Source organism: Macrobrachium nipponense, chromosome 25 (assembly GCF_015104395.2).
Source record: "Macrobrachium nipponense isolate FS-2020 chromosome 25, ASM1510439v2, whole genome shotgun sequence".
Taxonomy (NCBI): domain Eukaryota; kingdom Metazoa; phylum Arthropoda; class Malacostraca; order Decapoda; family Palaemonidae; genus Macrobrachium; species Macrobrachium nipponense.
The window spans coordinates 68,855,491-68,878,368 of record NC_087214.1 but is presented as its reverse complement, the minus strand read 5'-3'; the positions used below and the strand labels follow the sequence as shown (position 1 = coordinate 68,878,368).

Here is a 22,878-nt window from a genome sequence, read left to right as displayed (position 1 = left end):
TCACATACCTAGACTCTTAGGGTTTACCCGAAGGATTTGTTAGTAGATTGGAGGCAAATATAAAAGAATGGAAAATTTGAAGAAGTTGGACATGTAATCGAGAATTGAGGGAAACAGAGAAGGATACAAATGGAAGAAAGCGGTGAAGGAACCCTGAAAAGAACATTTAATACCATGCACAGTATGCCACACAAGACTACTATTTATGGTAACCCCTTACAGAACCTTCTCATGTTAACGTATTTGGATCCATCCTCATTTTTCTCCACAAGCAGGTCTTAAGGTTTCAAAGCTGTGTGTCCCTTTAGCCCCCAGCAGATTGCCTTTGTAAACACATAATCGATTACATACTTTACTTTTACTCTTGCCTGGCACTCGAACTTCAAGTTTGCCCTATTTGTTAAGCTCATTTATGATGATATTATGACTATTATTGAGAAAATGAAACCTGTTCAAATGGAACAAGCAGCCATAGGGGCCATTGATTTAGAATTCAAGCTTCCAAAGAATATCAAGGTGTTCATTAGGAAGAAGTAAGAAGAGGTAAAGGGAAATACAGAAAGAGATCTCACTTATTAAAAAAGAAGTAACTTAATAAATGGATAAAAATGTATTAGGGTAGTAATGCATTGCATCTTCGCTTGAACGTCTGGAGTTCCAATTGCATGACGTCCTCTGGAAGGCTGAAGTTCCTCAGTCTAACGATGTGAGGAGTAGAGGACCTCTGGAAAGGAGGATATTTATAGTCAAAACCTTAGTGCTATTTTGATATTTTGCTCAAAACATGCGTTCCTCCTCTTCCTCCTCTCCAGATTGGACTGCAGGCTTTGGAACATGCCGCTGGAAGTTGCTCATCTGAAGGTCAGGAGAGATGCATAGAGAAGATAAGTCCGAAAGAAAAATCTGCTAATGTGACATCATCGCCCGTATCGTCTTCTGATCTGCCATCTTTGAGTATTTTGAGTAGGTGTTCTGATACATTTTATCTGTATGTACTATGTACAGTGAAAATTTTGAAGTTTTATTCAAACTTTTATTTGTGTTTAGAATTAACAGTGATAGAGAAAAACAGGCAGTCCCAATGGCTATTTGACATCAGTCGATCAGTTCCTACGACGCTCTTAAAAAATATAAGAATTTTGTCTCCGCATAAGGCAAAAATCTGAATTTAATGTATGACACTTACCTGGCAGGTATATATATAGCTATATTCTCTGTTCCACCTGGCAGAAATTTTCAAAACTCGCGGCAAACGCTAGTAACCTATTAGTAGTTCAGGATACCACCACCCCGTTACCTTGGCGCTAGCGCCAGGAACCGTTCCCACTTGGGCCAGATTTTTTCTGCCAGCCGAACCGGCAACATTGTTGGTGGTTCCCTGCTAGGATTTTCTTCTCGTTGCTGACTTTTCATGGAATTTTTGGTATTGTACTTGGAAACGTTAGCTTGGCATTCGCTTTGGATTGTTCTTGGAAGATGTCTAACACTGGTAGTATGTTTAGAGTTTGTGTGAAAGAGGGATGTAAGGTAAGGTTGCCGAAGGCTTCGGTCGACCCTCATACCATTTGCAAGAAGTGTAGAGAGAATGTGTGTACTTGGGAGAGTAGGTGTGTTGAATGTGAGAATTTGTCAGAGAAGGAGTGGAAGATATTTATGAAATATGTTGAAAGGCTTGAGAAAGATCGTGTAAGGAGATCTGTTTCTCGTAGTGAGAGGTCGAATACTTCCAGTAAAAGGAGTGAATGTGTTTCCTCTCCAGCTCCTTCTAACGTAGAGTTGGTAGTTCCTTCTCCCCAGGTATCTCCTGCACCCACTGCTGTATCGGAGGGGACGAACGATACACAGATTGTTAAGGTGTTCGCTGCCCTTGCGTCCATGGGTGACCAAATACAGCGTCTTACGGATAAAGTGAGGGCTTTTGATGTCAAGCTCCCAGACCCAAGGGAGAAGGCATGTCGACAGTCGAAGGGAGGCGAGAGAGGTTTTACCACGGTCAGGCGTCCCTTCGGACAGTCCTGTTGTAAGATCCCAGGCTGTTGCAGTTCGCCGCAGAAAAGGGGTAACTGGGAAATGTGCGTCCTCTGATGGTTCGACATCAGAGCGCGAACATCGGTACTCGGTAGTGTCTCACCCCCTCAAGAGGACGTTAAGGACATCAACTGCTCAAGATAGACATGCTCACGATCGTGAAGCTTGGAGCAGCCCGGAGATTATGTCTTCCTCGGACGATGAGGACATGGTTCCGACCAAGAGGAAGAAGATTGTGCGATCGAAAGAAGACTCGGTACGGCCCGTACGTTCCTGGATTTCGTCAAGAGACTCCCCCCAGTCCTCTTGCTTGTCCTCTCCTCTTCTCTCTCCTTCGGGTAGAGTCCAAGATCGCTCTCCTTTGCGTCCTAGTCCTTCTCGTCTTCCTCCTCCTCCTACGGCTGTTCGTCAGGAAGATAGTACGAAGGATTTTTTAAGAGAAATGCAGTCTAAGCTTGCAGTTCTCGTCGATTCATGGGATGCTCCTTTGCAAGGACCTGCAAGGCGTAAGGACGATTTCCTTCCCGTTAAGTCTTCCAAGAAGACGGAAGACAAGTGTTTGCGCGCCGAGGTTTTAGGACGCACGGGCGCTACGAAGACAGGCGATCGCGTAGTGTTCCAGGACGCAGGAAGAAGAAGATTGTTTCGGAAGAAACAGGAGGCAAACGTCAGGACGCGGAACCTCTGGTGGACGCAGGCGGCAGGAAGCAGACGTGTCTACGATGGACGCAGGACGCAAACGGCAGCACATCGATTCTTCTGTGGTTGTAGAACGCAGACGGCAGGACGCAGAGACTTCGTTGGTGGCAGGACGCAGGCGGCAGGACATTAATCCATCAGCAAAGCATTACAACGATAGTGATCTGCAAGACATTTCTTCAGCAGAAGAAGAAGTGAACTTTGTTGAAGAGAAGAATGTCGAACCGTCTTCGGATTACAAGATCCTTACTTCACGTCTGCTGTCTATTTTTGAAGGGGAATTTCAGCCTACGGCGCCTTTATCTCCCGTCTCAGTTTTCTAAGACTAAGACTCCTAAGAAGTCCTCTTTTCTCAAGATGACTCTGTCGATTTCGGCCAAGAAGGCGCTGCAACGAGTGAATAACTGGCCGAAGGACAAGAAGGAAGCGGGAAAATCCTCCTTTGCTTTCCCCCCCCCAGCCAAGTTGCATCTAAGTCTGGGGTATGGTAGCTACTGGAGAAAGTCTTGGCTTGGGAGTACCTGCCTCCTCCCAGGGGGACTTCTCCAGTATAGTGGACAGTTCGCGCAGACAGGCGTTGCAGTCTGCCAAGGTCTGGTGGACTTCGTCCGAGTTTGACCATCTTTTTAAAGGAATTTTTAGGACTTTCGAAGTCTTCAATTTTCTAGATTGGTCATTGGGAGCGTTGGCGAATTCTTTAGAAGACGAAAATGCACAAGATATGGAAGTGGCTAAGAGCATTATGTCCTGCATGGACAAGGCTCTCAGAGATGGAGCAAATGAACTGGCTTCATTATTCGCAGCAGGAGTTTTGAAGAAGAGGTCGCTTTTGTGCTCATTCGCTTCTAAAGGCATTTCCAACGCACAGAAATCAGAGTTGATGTTCTCTCCCCTTTCAAACCAATTGTTTCTGTCAGAAGTTATTAAGGATATAGCTCTGGCGCTTTCTCAGAAGGCCACTCAAGATTTGCTCTCTTCATCGGTAAGGAAGTTTTTACCATCCAAGTTGGTGAAGAAAACTCCAAAAGAATTTAGCCCTCAAACAAGGCCTTCTCAACAGCCCTTTCGAGGCAGAACTTTTGCACGACCCGCCTTTAGAGGCAAGAGAGTACCAGCGAAAAGAGGAGCCAAAACCACCTCTAAACAATGAGAACTCAGTCCTCCAGAGCAGCTAGTAGGAGCCAGACTCAAGAATTTTGGGAAACAGTTTGGCAGACCTTGAAAGGTCCAGATCCCTGGGGCCGTCAACGTAGCTCGGGAAGGGTACAAAAATTCCTTCTTAAAGAAACCTCCTCTCGCAACATCTCCGAGAGCCCTGGGGGCAAATTACAATGATTTAGTGAAGAAAAAGGCTCTGTGGGAGCAAGTCTCTTCCATGCTAGAGAAAAGAGCCATAGAACCTGTTCTGGATCACGAATCCGGGATTTTACAACCGGCTATTCCTGGTTGCGAAGTCCTCGGGAGGATGGAGACCATTGCTGGACGTAAGTCACTGAATGTTCTCGTGGAAAAGACCAAATTCACTATGGAGACGAACGATTCGTACTGTCAGCGGTACGTCCAGGGACTGGATGGTTACCCTGGACTTACAAGACGCATACTTCCATATTCCGATTCATCCAGGAAGCAGGAAGTATCTAAGGTTCGTGATTCCGAACAGGGTCTTTCAATTCAAGGCCCTGTGCTTCGGCCTTTGCACAGCCCCCCAAGTGTTCACGAGGATGATGTCCAATGTAGCAAGATGGCTGCATCTAAGAGGGATCAGAGTGTCATTTTATTTAGACGACTGGTTGATAAGATCCCAATCGAGAAGTCAATGTCTGGAGGACCTGAAACAAACGTTGGACTTAGCAAAAGACCTAGGTCTTGTGGTAAACCTGGGAAAGTCGCAGTTGAATCCCAAGCAACAGATAGTTTATTTGGGGATTCAGATATCGTCAGTGACTTTTCGGGTTTTTCCGTCCCCCGAAAGGCAAGCCCTATGCATTCGGAAGGTGCAGGACTTCCTAGAGAAAAACGATGCTCAGCAAGAGAGTGGATGAGTCTACTGGGCACACTTCTCTCTTCGCTAGAGAGGTTCATTTTCTCTAGGAAAATACTGCAACATGAGACCTACTAACCAGTTTTTCCTGAAAGATTCATGGCCAAGAAAATCGCAACCGGATTCCTTCCAGTTTCCAATTCCTGCCAAAGTGAAGGAGGATTTAAGTTGGTGGCTAACCCCAGGCAGGTTAGAAGAAGGGATGTCGCTTCAACAGAAGAGCCCAAACCTCATCTTGTTTTCCGACGCGTCGGACGCAGGTTGGGGAGCGACATTAGGCCCTCAGGAGGTGTCGGGTCTTTGGAACGAGGAAGAAACAAGTTGGCACATAAACAGGAAGGAACTGATGGCGATTTTCTTGGCCTTGAAGCACTTCAGAGAGTTGATTCGAGACAAGACAGTGCAGATCAACTCGGACAACACCACGGCTCTGGCATACATCCGCAAACAAGGAGGGGCCTCATTCTTTTCCCCTCTACATATGCTGGCAAAGGAAGTCCTACTTTGGGCGGAAGAGGAAAACGTCGTTCTGCTCACCAGGTTCATACAGGGGGAGAAGAATGTGGGAGCGGACCTGTTGAGCAGAAGAGGACTTCTACCGACAGAGTGGACGTTGCACCTAGGAGGTATGTCAGAGCCTGTGGAAGTTGTGGGGCCGTCCGGTAGTAGATCTTTTTGCGACAGCCAGAACAAAAAGATTACCAACCTATTACTCTCCGGTTCCAGATCAGGAAGCAGTGGCGGTCGACGCCTTCCTGATGGATTGGACAAACCTAGACGTTTACGCTTTTCCTCCATTCAAAGTACTGGGGAAAGTTATGAAGAAATTCAGGGAGAGCCAAGGAACGAGGATGACCTTAATAGCTCCGTTTTGGCCGGCCCAAAGTTGGTTCACAGAGGTACTGGAATGGACAATAGATACACCAAGAACTCTTCCTCTAAGAGTAGATTTACTCAGACAACCCCACTTCGACAGATTTCCAACAAGAAACCCTCAAAGCCCCTCTGGGAGTCTGGACTGCATTCAGACTATCGAAAGTCTTGTCAGAGCGAGGGGATATTCTAGAGAGGTGGCCAGTGCAGTGGCTAGAGCCAGAAGAACCTCCACAATCGCAGTATATCAGTCGAAGTGGGAAAATTTCCGTAAGTGGTGTAGAAAGAGGAAAGTGTTTTCATCCAGTACCTCTGTGACCCAAATCGCAGACTTCCTCCTATACTTAAGGAAGGACTTAGGATTGTCAGTGTCTACAATCAAAGGCTATAAGAGTATGTTGACCTCAGTGTTTAGACACAGAGATCTTGATATCTCTAATAATTTGGACCTTAGAGATCTGATTAGGTCATTTGGTACTAAGAAACAACCGCAATGCAGGCCTCCTGCTTGGAACCTCGATGTTGTCTTGAGGCATCTAACCTCTAGTAAATTCGAGCCTTTAGAGAAAGCCTCTCTGAGAGATGTGTCTAAGAAGACTATCTTTTTAGTCGCTTTGGCAACGGTCTAAAAGAAAAGAGCTAGTGAGCTTCAGGCCATTTCAAAGAAAGTGGGATGGAGACATGGTAATGCAGTGTGTTCATTCCAGGAAGGTTTCTTGCCGAATGATTGAACCCTGCGAATCCTTGGCCAATATCCTTTGATGTCTTGGGTTTATCTGAGTTAGTGGGACATGAGCAAGAAAGAGTTCTCTGCCCAGTGAGAGCATTACGGTTTTACATTGAAAGAACAAGAGAGATCAGAGGGAACTCTGATGCTCTTTGGTGCTCAGTCAAAGACCCCAGTAGATCCATGACAAAGAATGCTCTAGCTTTCTTTATGAGAGAGTTAATTAGAGAAGCTCACATGTTGTGTCAAGAACAGAGCTTTGGTATCTTTAAAGTGAAGGCTCATGAAGTCAGGGCAGTGGCGACTTCATTGGCGGTTAAAAAGAATTTAGCCCTCAAAGAAATTATTGAATCTACCTTTTGGAGAACGAATTCAATATTTGCGTCTCATTATCTGAGGATATTTCAGACACTTTTTGATAATTGTCAGACGCTAGGTCCAATACGTGTCCTCGGGAAAAGGGTACAGTATTGGGCAAAGGAGTTACCACCCCATAACCTTCTTTTAAGCTAGTATTTTATCAGGTGATGGTGTTTGTGTTTATTGGTCGTCTGAGAAAAGTGTGTTTACATTTATCAGTCTGGTTTGTATTATATTGGTGTGGTGTGTGTGTAGTTCAGGACTTGATCTATTACTAAGCTTGAATGCTGTGGCATAAGAGGGCTGTAGGGTTCTGTCAACACATAAGTCATGCCCAGTTGTCAGTTCCAGTCTTAGCTTCTTCAACATACAGGACACTTCCTTGTTGAGAGCTCCTAAGGTTTAAGCAGACTGAGAGGCAGGACCTATGAAGTCAGCTACCTTAGCAGGTAAGGAACCTAGAGTAAATTAATAATTTTAATTTTTTATACTCTAACAATGTTGCTGTCTTTGACCCACCTCCAAATGTGTCAATCAGCTATATATATACCTGCCAGGTAAGTGTCATACATTAAAATGAAGTTTTTATGTTAAAACAAAGTTTAATGTACACTTACCTGGCAGGTATATATAATTTAATGCCCACCCTCCTCCCCTCAGGAGACAGAGTTCAGAGAAAAATCTGGCCCAAGTGGGAACGGTTCCTGGCGCTAGTGCCACGGTAACGGGGTGGTGGTATCCTGAACTACTAATAGGTTACTAGCGTTTGCTGCGAGTTTTGAAAATTTCTGCCTGGTGGAACAGAGAATATAGCTATATATATACCTGCCAGGTAAGTATACATTAAACTTTGTTTTAACATAAAAACTTCATGTTAAGACAATGTTAGGCTGGGTACTAGTTTCAGAGCTTCCTCATTTAAATAAGTTGTGTCATCATCCTTCCAGTGTTCAAGCCAACCACAGGAATTAAGGAAAGGCTTTTATAATTTTTTTTATTATTTTTATACATTTTTTTTAAATTAAGACCTGACTTTAAATCAGATTCGACTTGAGTCGCCGCCTCAGGAGCGAATCTCTGTTGTAACTGGGGTGACTGCCTGTATCTGCAAGAGGTTTGGTAAGATGTGTGAGGGTCATAGAAGTAGGTTGAGAAATACCCAAAAGACTGCATATTCTCATTTAATTTTGGGAAAATCAGGAATCATTGAACTACAAGGCCTGATGAATGTTTCTTTTTCTCATGCTACCAGGTTTTGGAATATGTCTTGAGCTTCCATTTTCCTTATCTCCTAGCCATTGCACAGTATGTTGAAAGATTTGTGAAGACTTGGTGACAGGTAGTAGCAAAATCCAAAGTCAAATTTATGGAGAAATATCCAAGGAAAGGAAGCCTAAGCTTCTATGTAAAAAAAAAGACTTGCATACTGATTGTATGTGTGTCAAGAGTACTTAAAAGTAAAATTCTGTATATTGTATCATAGGGTTTGTTTTTCAGTGCAAGAATCAAATCATACGTTTGAAAATATCTGAAATTTCATTTTGTGTTTGACAGATTTGGATGAAGTCAGTGATAGCTTGCTGTCTTCATCACTGATGTCATCACCCATCAAAAAGCCCACCGATGGTCAGCCAGTAGTATGTGTAGAAAATTCAAGGGTAAGTTGGTAATTTGGATTTCTCTAAAACTAGGACTGTGCTATATAGTTGACAACATGATCAAATATTTTTCATGCATTTGTTGAGCATACGTACATATATGTGGGTATTTCATGTTCAGGATGAGTCAGAAGTAGACATTGAAGAAAGGATCAAGAAGTTATGCGAAGGTCTAAAGGTGTCGGGAGGTGAATCCACATGTAATCCTGAAGTTGCAGGGACCTCTCCACCTCGGTCACCTAGTAGCCGAATGACCTTTGGAGGTGCTTGTACCACACTTAGTAAGTTTTTAAGTTTTGTGTGTATGAGTCTAACCCATAGAGAGCTTAGTTAATCATGAAAGAAATGTCTCCCAGTATCACTTGGTTTCTAGGAATTAAGCATAATTTTATAATTTCATACATTCAACTTCCCTGTCAGATATATACTTAGCTATAGACTCTGTCGTCCCCGATAGAAATTCGAATTTCGCGCACACGCTAGGTAGGTAGGTCAGGTGATCTACCGGCCTGCCGCTGGGTGGCAGGAATAGGAACTATTACCTTCTAAGGACAGATTTTTCTCTATCGTTTGGACTGTAAACATACGTTTACGGTTCCTCCTGATTTGATTTTCGGGTTTCATCGCCATCGATCTTCTGGGCTGTCTTTTGCAGGGAAGTACTGGGTCTTTGGTTCGGCATACGCTTTTATTAACTTTTTAATGAATTTCGCTTCGAAATTTCGAAGAAAATACTAAGTGAAACTACCGAAATCATCGGTAGACACTCACATAGTTTGCCATAAAGAGAATTATTAATATTTATTCATTATTACATGTAATAAAGGTTACAACTTTATTAAGGAAATATTAAACTCTAATTTCCTACTTTAGGAAGTCAGAAAAGCATATAACTAGATACGCTTACTTTATAAGCTTTAATAGCGTTTGTGCTAACGAGCAGTTAGAGTATTAGCAGTACTAGTAGTTGTTGCATCCTCATCAACTTCTTACTCCTCAGAAACTACAAATTTATATATTCAAATTGAAGATAAATGGATAGCTCAAATGCAAGCTTTTAAAAGGTAAGTAAGAAGTGAATATAGTGTTCCCCCATTGCAATGGAGGGTGCGTCTGATCGGCTCTGTCTCGCTCCCAGGTCTAGACCTCTTCCAAGCTCACAAGCCCAGAGGAGAAGGAATGTCGACAAACCGCAGGGGGGTTTCAGAGAATCCCCACCGATCAGGCGTCCCCCGTCGGCAGGTTCTGTAGAACGTCCCAGACTGCCAAGTTCGCCATTGGAAAGGCGTCCTAATGTAATGTGTTCCCCTTATTATTATCGTGTTGACGGATAAGGAGAAGAAAGTTTCAATGGCGTAGATTCAATGAAGATGCAAGATAATCTCGTCGTAGATATCGGAACCTCAGAGAGATATCTTTCTATAACAGTTGCGGTAGAGGCATTGCCCTATCCTGTTTCGTCCCCCGCCCCCGTACAAATAGACGGAGCTCTATCCCATGGGGTTTGAAAGAGTTATTTCAACAAATTCCTCATCGGTACATTTATATGAAAATATATCTATTCTGAGAAGAACGAATTAGATATTAAAGAATATATGTTGATCGAATGAATTATGGATCTCGTTAATGATTAAACATACTATATAATTTTAAGCTTCTAGCTCCTCGGACATGAAGTGGAACGAGGCGCAAGCGTCTGAAGAGGCTAAAATGATGGCAAGCAAAAGCCTGAAGAGGCTGAAATGAGGCGCAAAGCGCCTCTAAAGAGCCTGAAATGAGGCTCAAAGCGCCTAAAGAGCCTGAAATGAGGCTCAAAGCGCCTAAAGAGCCTGAATCGAGGCGCAAAGCGCCTGAAGAGCCTGAAGAGAGGCGAAAAAGCGTCGGAGGCTCCTCAAAGGAGTCGCAAATCGCCTGAAGCTCCTGAAAACAGGCTCGGAGCGCTTGAAGCGCCTGAAACGAGGCGAAAAGCGCCTGGAGCGCCTGAAACGATGCGCAAGGCTTCTGAAGCGCCTCAGATGAGGCGCAAAGCGCCTGAAAGCCTCAAGCGGCTGAAACGAGGAGCAAAGCGCCTGAAGCTATAAACCAGGATCTTCATCGTATTTGGAGTTAGATCCTGATTCTGCGTAAGGTGAAAGACATTCGAGGATTTCTCCTGATAAGGACGGGAGTTGTTGCACAGGCGGCCGTCGCCCTTCTCAGGATAGTCCTTAATGCAAGTAATGGCAAGAGCAAGATCGGTTTTTTTTTTCCTGGCGGGGACTCAAGATGTCGCACAGGCGGCCGTAGCCCTTGTCAGGTTAGAATCGGTACTGCTAAAAGCCCTTCACCTTACAGAAGGAGGCGCTCTCCTCCGGTTGCTCATTCTTCTCTTCAACTTGATGGACAGGAAATGGAAGATAGATCGGAATTGGAAGCCAATAAGGGAGCAGGTCTCTCAGTTTATAAGACCTTAGCGACCTTTTTTTATTGAAAAAAAAATTAGTTCATTACTAATAAGACGATATTAAAATCTTCCTCCTTCTAAAATAATGCAACCAACCATTTACAGAAAGAGTGGCAATCGTTTGCAAATTGAACAAGGTTCGTACGAGCTCATTCATTGATTAGAGGCTCTTCCAGATAATAGAGGCGTAGAATACGGCCTTATCTCCAAGAGAATAAAAATTTGAGGGATTCTCTTCGATCCGAGAGTTTTCATTGCGATCTCTTTCGACTAATGCTAATTCGTGTTTATTGACGAAAAGAACGGAGAGGGCAAAATTTCCATTCTCTCTCTGGATCGGAGAGGAAAGAATGTAGAAGGAAGACTTGCTGCATACGACTGCTGAATGACAAGTCATATACCCATACCATAGTTGCCTTTGTGGTTCGCTACGAAATTATCTATATCCTTACAGGATTTTCCTGGTAAGGTTCGGACTTCGCTTAAAAAGTTTGTTACGACAATACCTACTCAGCTCGTATTTAACAAAACAGGTTGTTTGGCTTAAATTGGCATTATTGAGAGCTTCCTTAGGCTCGGGAATATTTTATTATATTCCTTCATTAAATGAAGTAACTGGCAACTCACGATGAATGCAGCCAGGCAGCGAGCGACGGACGGCCGGGCTGTCATTGTAAGCGTAAGGCCAATACAGTACCAATCCAGTCTCGGTCATTAGCAGTCGGTTGCATCTCTCTCTCCAACGGGATCGAATGGTTAACCGTATATTCCCCCTACAATCATGGACTTAGTCTCGAATGGAGGGGATAGTTAAGCTAACATAAATAAAATATTGTCTGCCTTTTGCTAAGAAGCTTTCAATAAGAAAGATATTATAACCTTTCAATGCTGTTTACCGTAGGGAACATTATTAAAGGATTCTAACACAGCAGAACATTATATTATATAATGCTCTCATGCTTACGAAAGCATGGCTTATTAGAATACATGCTTAGTGAGAAGATGGATGTAGTAGAGAATTCACTTTAAGACTACGGTATGGTCAAGTCTTTCGAGAAACGCACACAACCTTTTTAGAATCAGATATTGCTCAAGAGAAGATGGATGAGTGGAATGGGAAACATTCTCTTCGTGGCAGAAATAGTTTCCCTGAGTAGAATATACTACGTATATAAGAGTTTTTATGCATGACACTTACCTGGCAGGTATATATATAGCTGTATTTTCTGAAGTCCGACAGAATTTTAAAAAACTTCCGACACACGCAGTGGTCGGCCAGGTGGTTAGTACCCATTCCCGCCGCTGGGAGGCGGGTATCAGGAACCATTCCCATTTTCTATTCATAAATTTTCTGTCGCCGGTACTGAAAACACCTGTTTTCAGTACCTCCGGTCTTAGGATTTTGGAAACTTCATTTGCCGCTAAGTTATCCTAATTGTCTTTTAATTTATTTACTTGGATTTGTGCTAGGCATACGCTATCTTAAATTGATTTGAATTTGATTCATTTTTGCATAAGATATCTGAATCTAGTTAGGCTAGTTTCAGAGGGTGTTGTCTGCAAGAGGGTAGGGTGTGGCTACCGAAAGCTTCGGCTAGTTCCGCACTTGGGGGGCGCAATTAAATCAGTAAACATGTCTATTTCCGTAAGGAAAAAGTATGATTCGTATGTACGCAATTAATCAGTAAACGTGTCTAATTCCGTAAGGAAAAAGTTTGTTTAGTATGTACGCTATTAATCAATTACGAAAGTCAGGGTAGTGATACTGCTAACCTTCCGGTAGACTTTATTTTGCCTAACGCTGTAGTATGGCCTACGGGTTATGACTATGTCTGCGAGAGGTGATCGCTCTCCTTCATTGTTGTGAAGAGTTCTACTTCTGTTTTTGTTACGCCTAACCCTGTAATGTTGCCTTCGGGCCCTAAAACAGTGTCTGTAGAGGTTATTGCCCTTTCTCTTATACTATTTCGATTCGTAACTTAGAATCGAAAGTGTTTGCTTTAGAGAGCAATAGTGAAGTGGCTAAGTGCAGTGACAGTGCCCCTTGTGTAGTGGAGGGTGGTGCGTCAGATCGGCCTTATAACGCCTCTAGGTCTAGACCTCTGTCGAACTCCCAGAACCAAGGGAGAGGGCATGTCGAAAGCCGAAGGAGGGTTACAGGGAACCCACCGATCTGGCGTGCCTTCGGCGTTTCCTGATGAAAATACCCAGACTGCCAAATCAGTGGCGTGCACATGCACGAATCCTGAAGGATTGCTTCTCGTCCTCCGAGGCGTCCTCCCCGCACAAGGGTTGGAGCTCTCGGAAGGACTCGCGCCCCCTCTAAGAAGCTTTATAGAAGAGGACGCTTCACGTCCCCCTTCTCTCCCTCGTTATGTGTTTTCAGTGAGAAGTAAGAAGGCGAAAGTTGCCTGATCACGTGTACTTCTTTCCACCAAGAAATAGGAAAAGAAGGCAGTTTCTCTCGCTTGTTTGACGCCTGTCAGGAGCGTGACGCTTTTCTGCACGCTTATTTGGACGATCGGCTTGAACAGGACGCTCGGATGGACGCACTCACCAGTGGACGCCGAGCGTCCTCGCCAGTGGCCGCCGAGCGTCCCTGCCAGTGACGCCGGGTCCTCGTCCAGTGGACGCCGAGCGTCCTCGGTCAGTGGCGCCGCGCGCACCAGGACGCCGAGCGTCCTCGCCAGTGGACGCCGAGCGCGCACCAGAACGTTTCTGTTGAACTCTTCAAGCTCTTGTTTAAGATTTGAGCCTCAAGAAAGTGAACAGAACTTCGTCTTCGAAACCCAGCAAGACCTCGGGTTTCGTGAATTCAAGAGGTCTCTGTCAATATTATATTGCTTTTCGCAAAGGTGGATGGAGTTAAGGAAAGCTCAAGGGAAGATCTCGTTTTCTCTACCTCAGTCAAGACTTTGAGATAAGACAGTTACGGGTTATGTAAAGGCTCGACGTCCTGAACGTCAGGATTTTCGGCAACGTTCAGTAGGATTCTTGCAAAGGCACTCATCAAAAGGACGCTCTTTCAGGAAAGCGCAAGACAAGACTTCCTTTGCCATACTGCAATAAATTAAAGCTTTTTAGACCATCTGAAAGGGTTTTTTCAGATGATAGATTTTGTTAGTTTCTAGTCGAGACTTCCATGCCGATTGAGCATCGTCGTTCTACCTACCGTAAGCCCAGTCTTTTAACAGGATTCTTGTCCCTTCCTTGTTGAGACGGGAATCGAAAATAAAAGGCTCGACTTCCTGGATTACGTTTTGTCAATTCAGTGACTTTCCCCCATTGACAATATACTATCGTTTTGTCAAGTAAGTGGGTCTCCCCTCATTGACAAAATATCTCTCTGTACCAGTTAATGGGTTAGTTCTCATTGACAAACATCTCATTAACTTGATATTGCGTAAGCGAATAAGGACAAGGTTCGGAAGGAGCTCTTCCTTCCATTTCATTCGCAGACTCGTACAAGAAATAGACTTGTAGACTACGTCAATGAACGCTTATGTCCAGTATCTTAAGAAGCTTGAGATGTCTGCTTCGATTCTCTAAGTTTTGTTCATGAAACTTGCCTGTCAGATATGTATGTAGCTGTATTTCCGAATTCAGCTATATATATGTCTGCCAGGTAAGTATGAACAAACTTTATTGTGATATAATAAAATTTTTTGCCTTGCGTTATTTTACTACTGGTTGGTTCAAGTCATACACGCTTGCTGTAGTTACCTCTTCGGATGGCAACCGAGAGGTCTATTGTCTACTATTTTAAGGACATTTAATCGTCACTCCCTGCAGCCTTCCAGGAGTTTCCGATTTATCTTTTACGTTGTATGGTAGTGTTCTGACGACACAAACGCATCTATATATTTAGCGTTTTCTGTTTCGCTTAAATATACCAGCTTGAGAGTCTCTTTTTGTTCAAAAAATAACGGACCTATTTCTTCGTAGAATAGGGTAGCTGGCAACCCAGACATAAAGTTAAGAGACGACGTTCGTAAGCTGCTGGCTGCTGCTGTGTCTGACTGTCCAAGTTCCAACCGAGCCACCAGTAACAGATCGTGCGCTGTCATGCGCTGTAGGTTACGTCTCTCTCTCCTGCGGGATTGACTGACTAACTGTATCTCTGTCCTACAATCACGGACTTTAGCCTAAGATTGAGGGGATTTCTTACGTGAATGAATAAACGTTGCATTAGTTTTGCCTTACTATGTTCAACAGAGTATCTCTTAATCCTTTCGGTGCTCGTTACCGCACGTATAGAACTACGAGTCTACCGCAACATTGCACTTTTATATGCTCTCCTGCTTAGGCAAAGCGCAGCCTTATAGGGAAGTAAGCATACTCGGGGAGGGAATGGATGAGCTTGCTGGGGACCATTTCCTTCCTGAAGAAGTTTGTTTCCCCGAATAGACTGCAATTCAGACCACAGTTTTTTCCTACGGGAAAACTGAAATATTATTCAAGATCTAGGAATTATTCTGAACAATCTCTCAGTGCGTCATGATAGAAAGAAGGTGCCGGACATCTGGATAGTGTTTCAGATGTCCTGGATCTTAATCTGAAAGAAGTAAATGCAATTCGGTAGTCCCTCCAGTCCTCGAAACGAGTTTTTGGAACCAGTGGTCCACATCAACTCTGATATTCCACAGCTCTCTCATATCTTAAGAAGTATCTTCTCTCGGTCCCTGCTCGAGTTTACGAGAAAGAGCCTATTATAACAACAGGCGTAGAATGTAACGATCATCTAGAGGTTCGTTACAGGATTGCAAAAGTCCGTACGAATCGTCTCGATCGACGGCAGCAACGATAGATTACTAACATGCTAGGTATTTTAATTAAGTGGTGTTCTTTTTATGGTTGTCTGAGAGGGTTATTTCCTCTTCAGTATGTGAAGTGTAATGTGTTACGTTAGCTTTGTGTGTGGTTCAGGTGGTCTAACTTATCCTAGCATGAATGCCCCTGGTAAGAGAGGGCTAGGGTTTCCTGTCAACAAATTGGTCCCGTCCAGTTGTCAGACCCTTGTTATTAGCTTTCTCAACAAACAGGTCACATCCTAGTTGAGAGCTACTAAGGTTTAGCAGGCTAAGAGGCAGGACCTACGAAGTCAGCTACCTTAGCAGGTAAGGAACTTAATAAATAATTTTAAATAAAAATTTTATTAGTTAATTTTTGAATTATGACGATGTTGCTGTCTGTGACCCACCTCCAAATGTGTCAATCAGCTATATATATCCTGCCAGGTAAGTGTCATGCATAAAAATGATATTGTTATGATACAATAAAGTTTTATGCATACTTACCTGGCAAGGTATATATAATTAAATTCCCACCCTCCTCCCCTCAGGAGACAGGGTTCAGAGAAAATCTGAGGAAAACGGGAATAGTTTCCAAGTACCAGCGCCACGGGAACGGGGGGAGATCACCTGAACTACCAGTGGTCTAGCGGTTGCCGAGAGTTTTGAAAATTCTGCCAGTGCGAACAGACAACAGAGAATGTTGTTTGACAGATTTGCATCTGTCAAACAACAAAGACCTTCACGATCATTGAGGTCTGTGGAATCTCGATTCTAGCTCACCATCTACTTTTTTGCCTCGCTGTTTTCTCGGAGTCAGACACTCGTGCGAGATCAGGCGACATATAGTAGCCCTGAGTTCTTATTGACGAAGTCGATTGCGGACGACGTTGGGTTGCGTTGATACACCCCAAGGTTTGCTTAGATTGAATCGCCCAGGCAGTCCAGACACTCATCCTTCAAGCTAAGAATAGGTGGCCTTTTTGGTCTTCAGGGTACAGCCTTGCTGTCCTTGATTCGTCTGACTGGTCAACTGGTCGTTCACCTGACTTTAGTACAGACTGTGCATTCCGGATCGAAGCTTTCAATATGGAACTTAGACGTAGTCTGAAGTTCGTGATGTCAAAGCATTCGAACCTCTCCTGCCTGTTAACTTCTTGTATGTGATCAGGAAGGCCTTCTTCTAACCACCCTAGATACGGACAAAGAGGGTTAGTGAGATTTAAGCCATCGTCACAAGTTTTGGCTTTTAGAGAACACAAAGGAGGTGTGCTCTCTAAGCCTTTCGTTATGGCCTAAGAATGGAAACCCTTTTTGTCCTTGGGCCAGGATCTTGGAAGCAAGGATGGCACAAGTTAGTGGGCAGGAGCAGAGAGTCCTGTGCCCTGTCAGGTCTCTCAAGTTTTATCTACTTAAAATCAAGAAAGTCGAAGTCAGCGGGCAATCTGCAGTGTTCCGAAAAAGACCAGACTTGCCCATATCGAAGTACACCCTGGTTTTAGGGTTAAGGAGTTCTTTCAAAAAATGCTCCTTCATTGTGTTTGCACAAAGATTTGAAAGCTTTTTATCTGAATGCTCACGAGGTGAGGGCGCGGCCTCGGAAGCATTTCACAGAGCATGGCACTCAGCAACATCCTGAGTACCATGTTTTAGCGAAGCAACTCTGGGTTCACTTACACACTCCCTGCGAGATGTGAAGATGGCATATGAGATCTGCTGCTCGTAGCTGGCCATACGTGTCTGCAGACACAATCTTGGGGCAAGAAAAGTACTACTCATCCTATCCTGTAGAAAATGGTTAGGAAGAGCTCTTAATTTAGTTGTGGAGTCGCTGACAACGGCGACTTCTTAACTCTGAAGCCTTAGTTAATTAACACACATTAACTTTGGCTAGGTTGGTCAGGTGGTGATATATATAATTATATATATATTTATTTTACTTCTTAGCCCTCATGGTATGGTCAATATGTCTAGTCACATTGTGGTCACGCCCCCGTTGACAGATCATCTGGAGTGCACCAGCTTCATAGGTCTCACCTCGCTGCAACTCTAGTAAAGCAGAAGCAGACTTGGGTGACAGTAATCACGAAGTCGGCTATGCTAACAGGTGGAACCAAGATGTAAATCATCTGCATGCATTTGTGTCCCAAAACCAAAATCCTTCTATTCTGTCCCACCCTTCCCACCTCCAACGGTGGGGTTCAACTATATATATATATCTGACAGGTAAGTTCATGAGCAAAATGATATTGTTATGATACAATAAAGTTTGTTCATACTTAACTGGCAGATATATATATTCAAGTACACCCACCTCCCCTCAGGGGACAGTGGAAATAAAAATTATGAATAGAAAATGGGAATGGTTCCTGATACCCGCCTCCCAGCGGCGGGAATGGGTACTAACCACCTGGCCAAACCACTGCGTGTGTCGGAAGTTTTTTTTAAATTCTGTCGGACTTCAGAAAATACAGCTATATATACCTGCCAGGTAAGTATGCATAAAACTTTATTGTATCATAACAATATCATTTTTTCCTACTAAGAACGGAAGTAACATGTGTAGGGATGTCGGGTACCATAAAGGCACAGATGTTCTGGCACATAAAACATAAAGAGTATTAGAAGAAAGCGCCGGTCTGAAGCGCCAAACCTGGCGCAATGCGCCAGAAAGCACCAGCCTGGCGCAATGAGCCTAAGAGCACCATCCAAGATATTTTCCTCGTTTTAGCGAGATTGTATTAACATAAGGAGTCAGTAGCCTCTCAGACAGCACGCTCTGGTAACGGCAAGATTCGTTCCTGATTTCGTTACCCATTTAATCACTTAGGCCAATTCCACGACTCTCTCATATCGCAAAGAGCATTGAGAATCTCTTTTTTCGCTCCTGTTCGCCGTTAACAAAGAGAACCTATTTGGAAAAGAGGTTCGATGCAAGATTTTGCATGTCCGTGAGAACTTCTCGATCAACGATAATAAACTGTTATCATATGTCTAACATTTATTGCAAAGAGTTGTGAGAACCTACGGAAAGTCTTCTTCATAGATCTCTTAGCAAGGTAGAAGACGAACAGGCTTCCTGTAGACTGCTTCCTTTTCCTTGAACCAAGAGAAGTAGCAATATACACCATCTTTATTTTATAGAAAGGGGAATAAACTTTAGTTTTTTTTTTCCCTCCAAACTATAAATGCTTTACAGAATTTAAGATAAAGGGCGTCAAAGAAAGAGAGGATAATACTTTATGCCTCATTTTGGCCTTAGAGGTTGGATTCACAGAGGTCACGTTCTTCTCACAGCATGTTTTGGAAGTCTTTTCCAAGACAGTCTGAATATTCTATAAGCATCTATTACAAATGGACCTTAACACCTCTCCACTCTGAGTCAGTCTTCGTGCAGACTGACCAGAAGTGGACATGAATGAGAGGATTTTTAAAGGTGAATGACAATAGTCATAGCCAGGACATAGAATTGCTGCAGATCGTGTTTGATGGAAGAGGAAACTGTCCTCTTCCGATACCTCTGTGAACCACATATAGGTTTTTCTTCCTTTTCAGAGGGAAGAATCAACTTTATATATCTGCTATTCAAAGAGCACAGTAAAAGGCTATACTCTGTCTATACAAGGAGAATTAGAGATAGCAGAGGATAAGATCTTCGGGACTGATACGATACCTCATACGACAAGAGTAGGATATCATGTACTTCGAATGGGATCTTTTGTGGCTTCAGATTCCGTGTTCCGACAAGATGGAATTTTTTGGCTCCCCTCATCAAACTTCTTTGAGAAATTTTATGAGGGAATTCTTTTGTTTTTCTCTTGGCCCTTAACTACCAAGAAGACAGGTGAATTTTTGTGCATTGGAATCTCGCTTCAGATTTAATGGAGACTCGGCAATGGGTTCTTGCCAGCATAGTATGTCTGGCAAGAGAACTAAAACCCTCTATTCCTGACTCAACGATTTCAGATAGAAGTTTCGTGCCAGGCAGGGTACTTACGTTTTCACCTACATAAGAAGAGATGGTTTAAACGTTTTTGCCTACAAAGTCTTTGGGGATGCGATGAGGGTTTGAAATGCTTTCCCAGAAGGTATTCAGAGAGATACAGTAAAGAGCTAGAAATCAGGAGTCCTCCAATTTCAGCTCGGAGTCTCCTTCGACTTCCAAGCCCCTTCCCTTCCTTCGGACAAGGATAGGGAAGATTCTGCAACGAGGAACTTCATCAGCAAGTAAGAAGAGATCTCGTTAGCAACGGAAGGATTCAAGAAGGATCCTCCTCCGGAGGAAGAAACTCTTATCTCTCGTACTGTTAGATGTCCTATCGTCTAATGGATGTAGTTTACTACAATCACCTTCCCTTGCCGGAGAGAGGCCAGAAGCTCAAAGTGGAAGAATTTCTTCCACCCCCTTCTCCAATCTCCTGATAACCATTGTGGAGTTTCAGGACTTTCGGACAATGTAGCGCCAACCAGGCGCCAAATGCCAAAACAGCGTAAAAAACGCCAGAGGCAGACATGTTTCAAGGAACACTGTCAATTGTCTGATGAGAGAAAGAAAAGGGGGCCCTCCAACCTAGCGCAGATGCGCTGGAGGCGAACAAGTCAGACAGATAAGAGTGGTCTGATGTGGGCATCGCCAGACATCCTCGGGACTCTACAAGCTCGAAGCTCCCAGCAAGTGGAGAGGAGTCAGCCAGGGCCAGACGCCAAATAGTGCCAGTCTGGAGCTAGGCGGGAAGCTACTTCCAGGCGCGAGGCGCCAGCCATGAGTCAGGCAAAAAGCGCCTTCCAGGAGCTAGGCGGCCAACCAAGTGTCAGGCAGGTGCGAGGCGCCAGCCAGGCTCGAGGCTCCAGCCAGGCTCTCGAGGCTCCAACCAGACTCGAGGCGCCACCCAGGCGCAAGCCAGGCTCTAGGCTTCATCCAGAAAAGATCCATTTCAAAGGAAGCCCTGGCTTTCTTTGAAATAAGTGTGATCGCTAAAAGCACTTCACGAATGACTTGATGATTCCCTTCAAATAGCTGAGAATTAAAAGCGCTTGAAGTGCGAGCTTTTATGAATTCTTGTTCGTTACATAACAATATGTCGTGAAGGACATATTAGCTGTAACTTAAGGGAGAGCAACTCTGTGTTGACTTCCCTTTGCACGAAGGAGGTCAAGTTGACCTACGAGAGATCCTTCTCTCTTGGTTTTACGTGTCTACGGATACGTTGCTGGGATAGGGAGCCGACACTGATCCTTAACTAAGTGAGTTAATTTTTATGTTAACATAGTGTTTTTTTTTTTTTTTTTTTTGGTTTGTTTGAAAGGAGTTTGGGGATAGCTCTTTTCAAACTAAGCACAAACCCTCGTGTTAGGATCAAGGTGATCGGGATCGGTGTTGTGCTCCTTAATATGCCCCTAGGCATAGGTGTATTGTCATGTAAGTGGATAAACCCCAGACCCCATTGACAAATGACCATTAGTTCTGTCGAGTAAGTGGATAAGACCCCCATTGACAGATCTACAAGAACTCTTAGCCATAGGTCACATCCTCGCTGAGGCTCTTGAGACGAAGCAGACACCTAGCAATAGCTAGGAAGTCAACCCTTCGTCTAAACAACATAGGAACCAAGGTTTTATTTATCTATTACCTACAACGTAGGTTGTTACTGTCTAATCAGTAATTAGCTGTCTCTTACCCACCGCCAAAGGTGCCAATCAGCTAAGTATATATCTGACAGGGAAGTTGAATGTATGAAAATGATATTGTTATTGTACAATAAAGTTTCATACATACTTACCTGGCAGATATATACAAATTGAATGGCCCACCCAGCCTCCCCTCAGGAGACAGGTGGAAGAAGAAAAATCTGTCCTTAGAAAGTAATAGTTCCTATTCCTGCCACCAGCGGCAGGCCGGTAGATCACCTGACCTACCTACCTGTAGCGTGTGCCGCGAAATTCGAATTTCTATCGGGGACGACAGAGTCTATAGCTAAGTATATATCTGCCAGGTAAGTATGTATGAAACTTTATTGTACAATAACAATATCATATATCCTTACAGGATTTTTCCTGTAAGGACTTCGCTTAAAAAGTTTGTTACGACAATACCTACTCAGCTTCGGTATTTAACAAAGGTGTTGGCTTAAAGTTGGCATTATTGAGAGCTTCCTTAGGCTCGGGAATAATTTTATTATATTCCTTCATTAAATGAAGTAACTGGCAACTCACGATGATGCAGCCAGGCAGCGAGCGAGACGGCCGGGCTGTATTGTAAGCGTAAGGCCAATACAGTACCATCCAGGTCTCGGTCATTAGCAGTCGGTTGCATCTCTCTCTCCAACGGAATCGAATGGTTAAACCGTATATTCCCCATACAATCATGGACTTAGTCTCGAATGGAGGGGATAGTTAAGCTAACATAAATAAAATATTGTCTGCCTTTTGCTAAGAAGCTTTCAATAAGAAAGATATTATAACCTTTCAATGCTGTTTACCGTAGGGAACATTATTAAAGGATTCTAAAACACAGCAGAACATTATATTATATAAGCTCTCATGCTTACGAAAGCATGGCTTATTAGAATACTGCTTAGTGAGAAGATGGATGTAGTAGAGAATTCACTTTAAGACTACGGTATGGTCAAGTCTTTCGAGAAACGCACACAACCTTTTTAGAATCAGATATTGCTCAAGAGAAGATGGATGAGTGGAATGGGAAACATTCTCTTCGTGGCAGAAATAGTTTCCCTGAGTAGAATATACTACGTATATAAGAGTTTTTTCCTACTAAGAACGGAAGTAACATGTGTAAGGATGTCGGGTACCATAAAGGCACAGATGTTCTGGCACATAACATAAAGAGTATTAGAAGAAGCGCCGGTGGTCTGAAGCGCCAACCTGGCGCAATGCGCCAGAAGCGCCAGCCTGGCGCAATGAGCCAAGAGCACCATCCAAGATATTTCTCGTTTTAGCGAGTTATAACATAAGAGTCCAGTAGCCTCTCAGACAGCACGCTCGTAACGGCAAGATTCGTTCCTGATTTCGTTACCATTTAATCACTTAGGCCAATTCCACGACTCTCTCATATCGCAAAGAGCATTTGAGAATCTCTTTTTCGCTCCTGTTCGCCCTTACAAATGAGCAACCTATTTGGAAAAGAGGTTCGATGCAAGATTTTGCATGTCCGTGAGAACCTTCTCGATCAACGATAATAACTGTTATCATATGTCTAACATTTATTGCAAAGAGTTGTGAGAACCTACGGAAAGTCTTCT

The 22,878-nt window shown here is 43.7% G+C and overlaps 1 protein-coding gene across 2 annotated transcripts in view; it reads left to right on the top strand.

Moving 5' to 3' along the window:
• Positions 1 to 22,878, top strand: part of LOC135199506 (uncharacterized) — a 54,995-nt gene that overhangs the window by 15,094 nt on the left and 17,023 nt on the right. For both annotated transcript variants that reach the window (XM_064227616.1, XM_064227615.1), the window contains exons 9-11: positions 813 to 963; positions 8,283 to 8,386; positions 8,508 to 8,667. In XM_064227616.1, the coding sequence (XP_064083686.1) occupies positions 813 to 963; positions 8,283 to 8,386; positions 8,508 to 8,667 (415 nt within the window). The remainder of the gene's footprint in view (positions 1 to 812; positions 964 to 8,282; positions 8,387 to 8,507; positions 8,668 to 22,878) is intronic.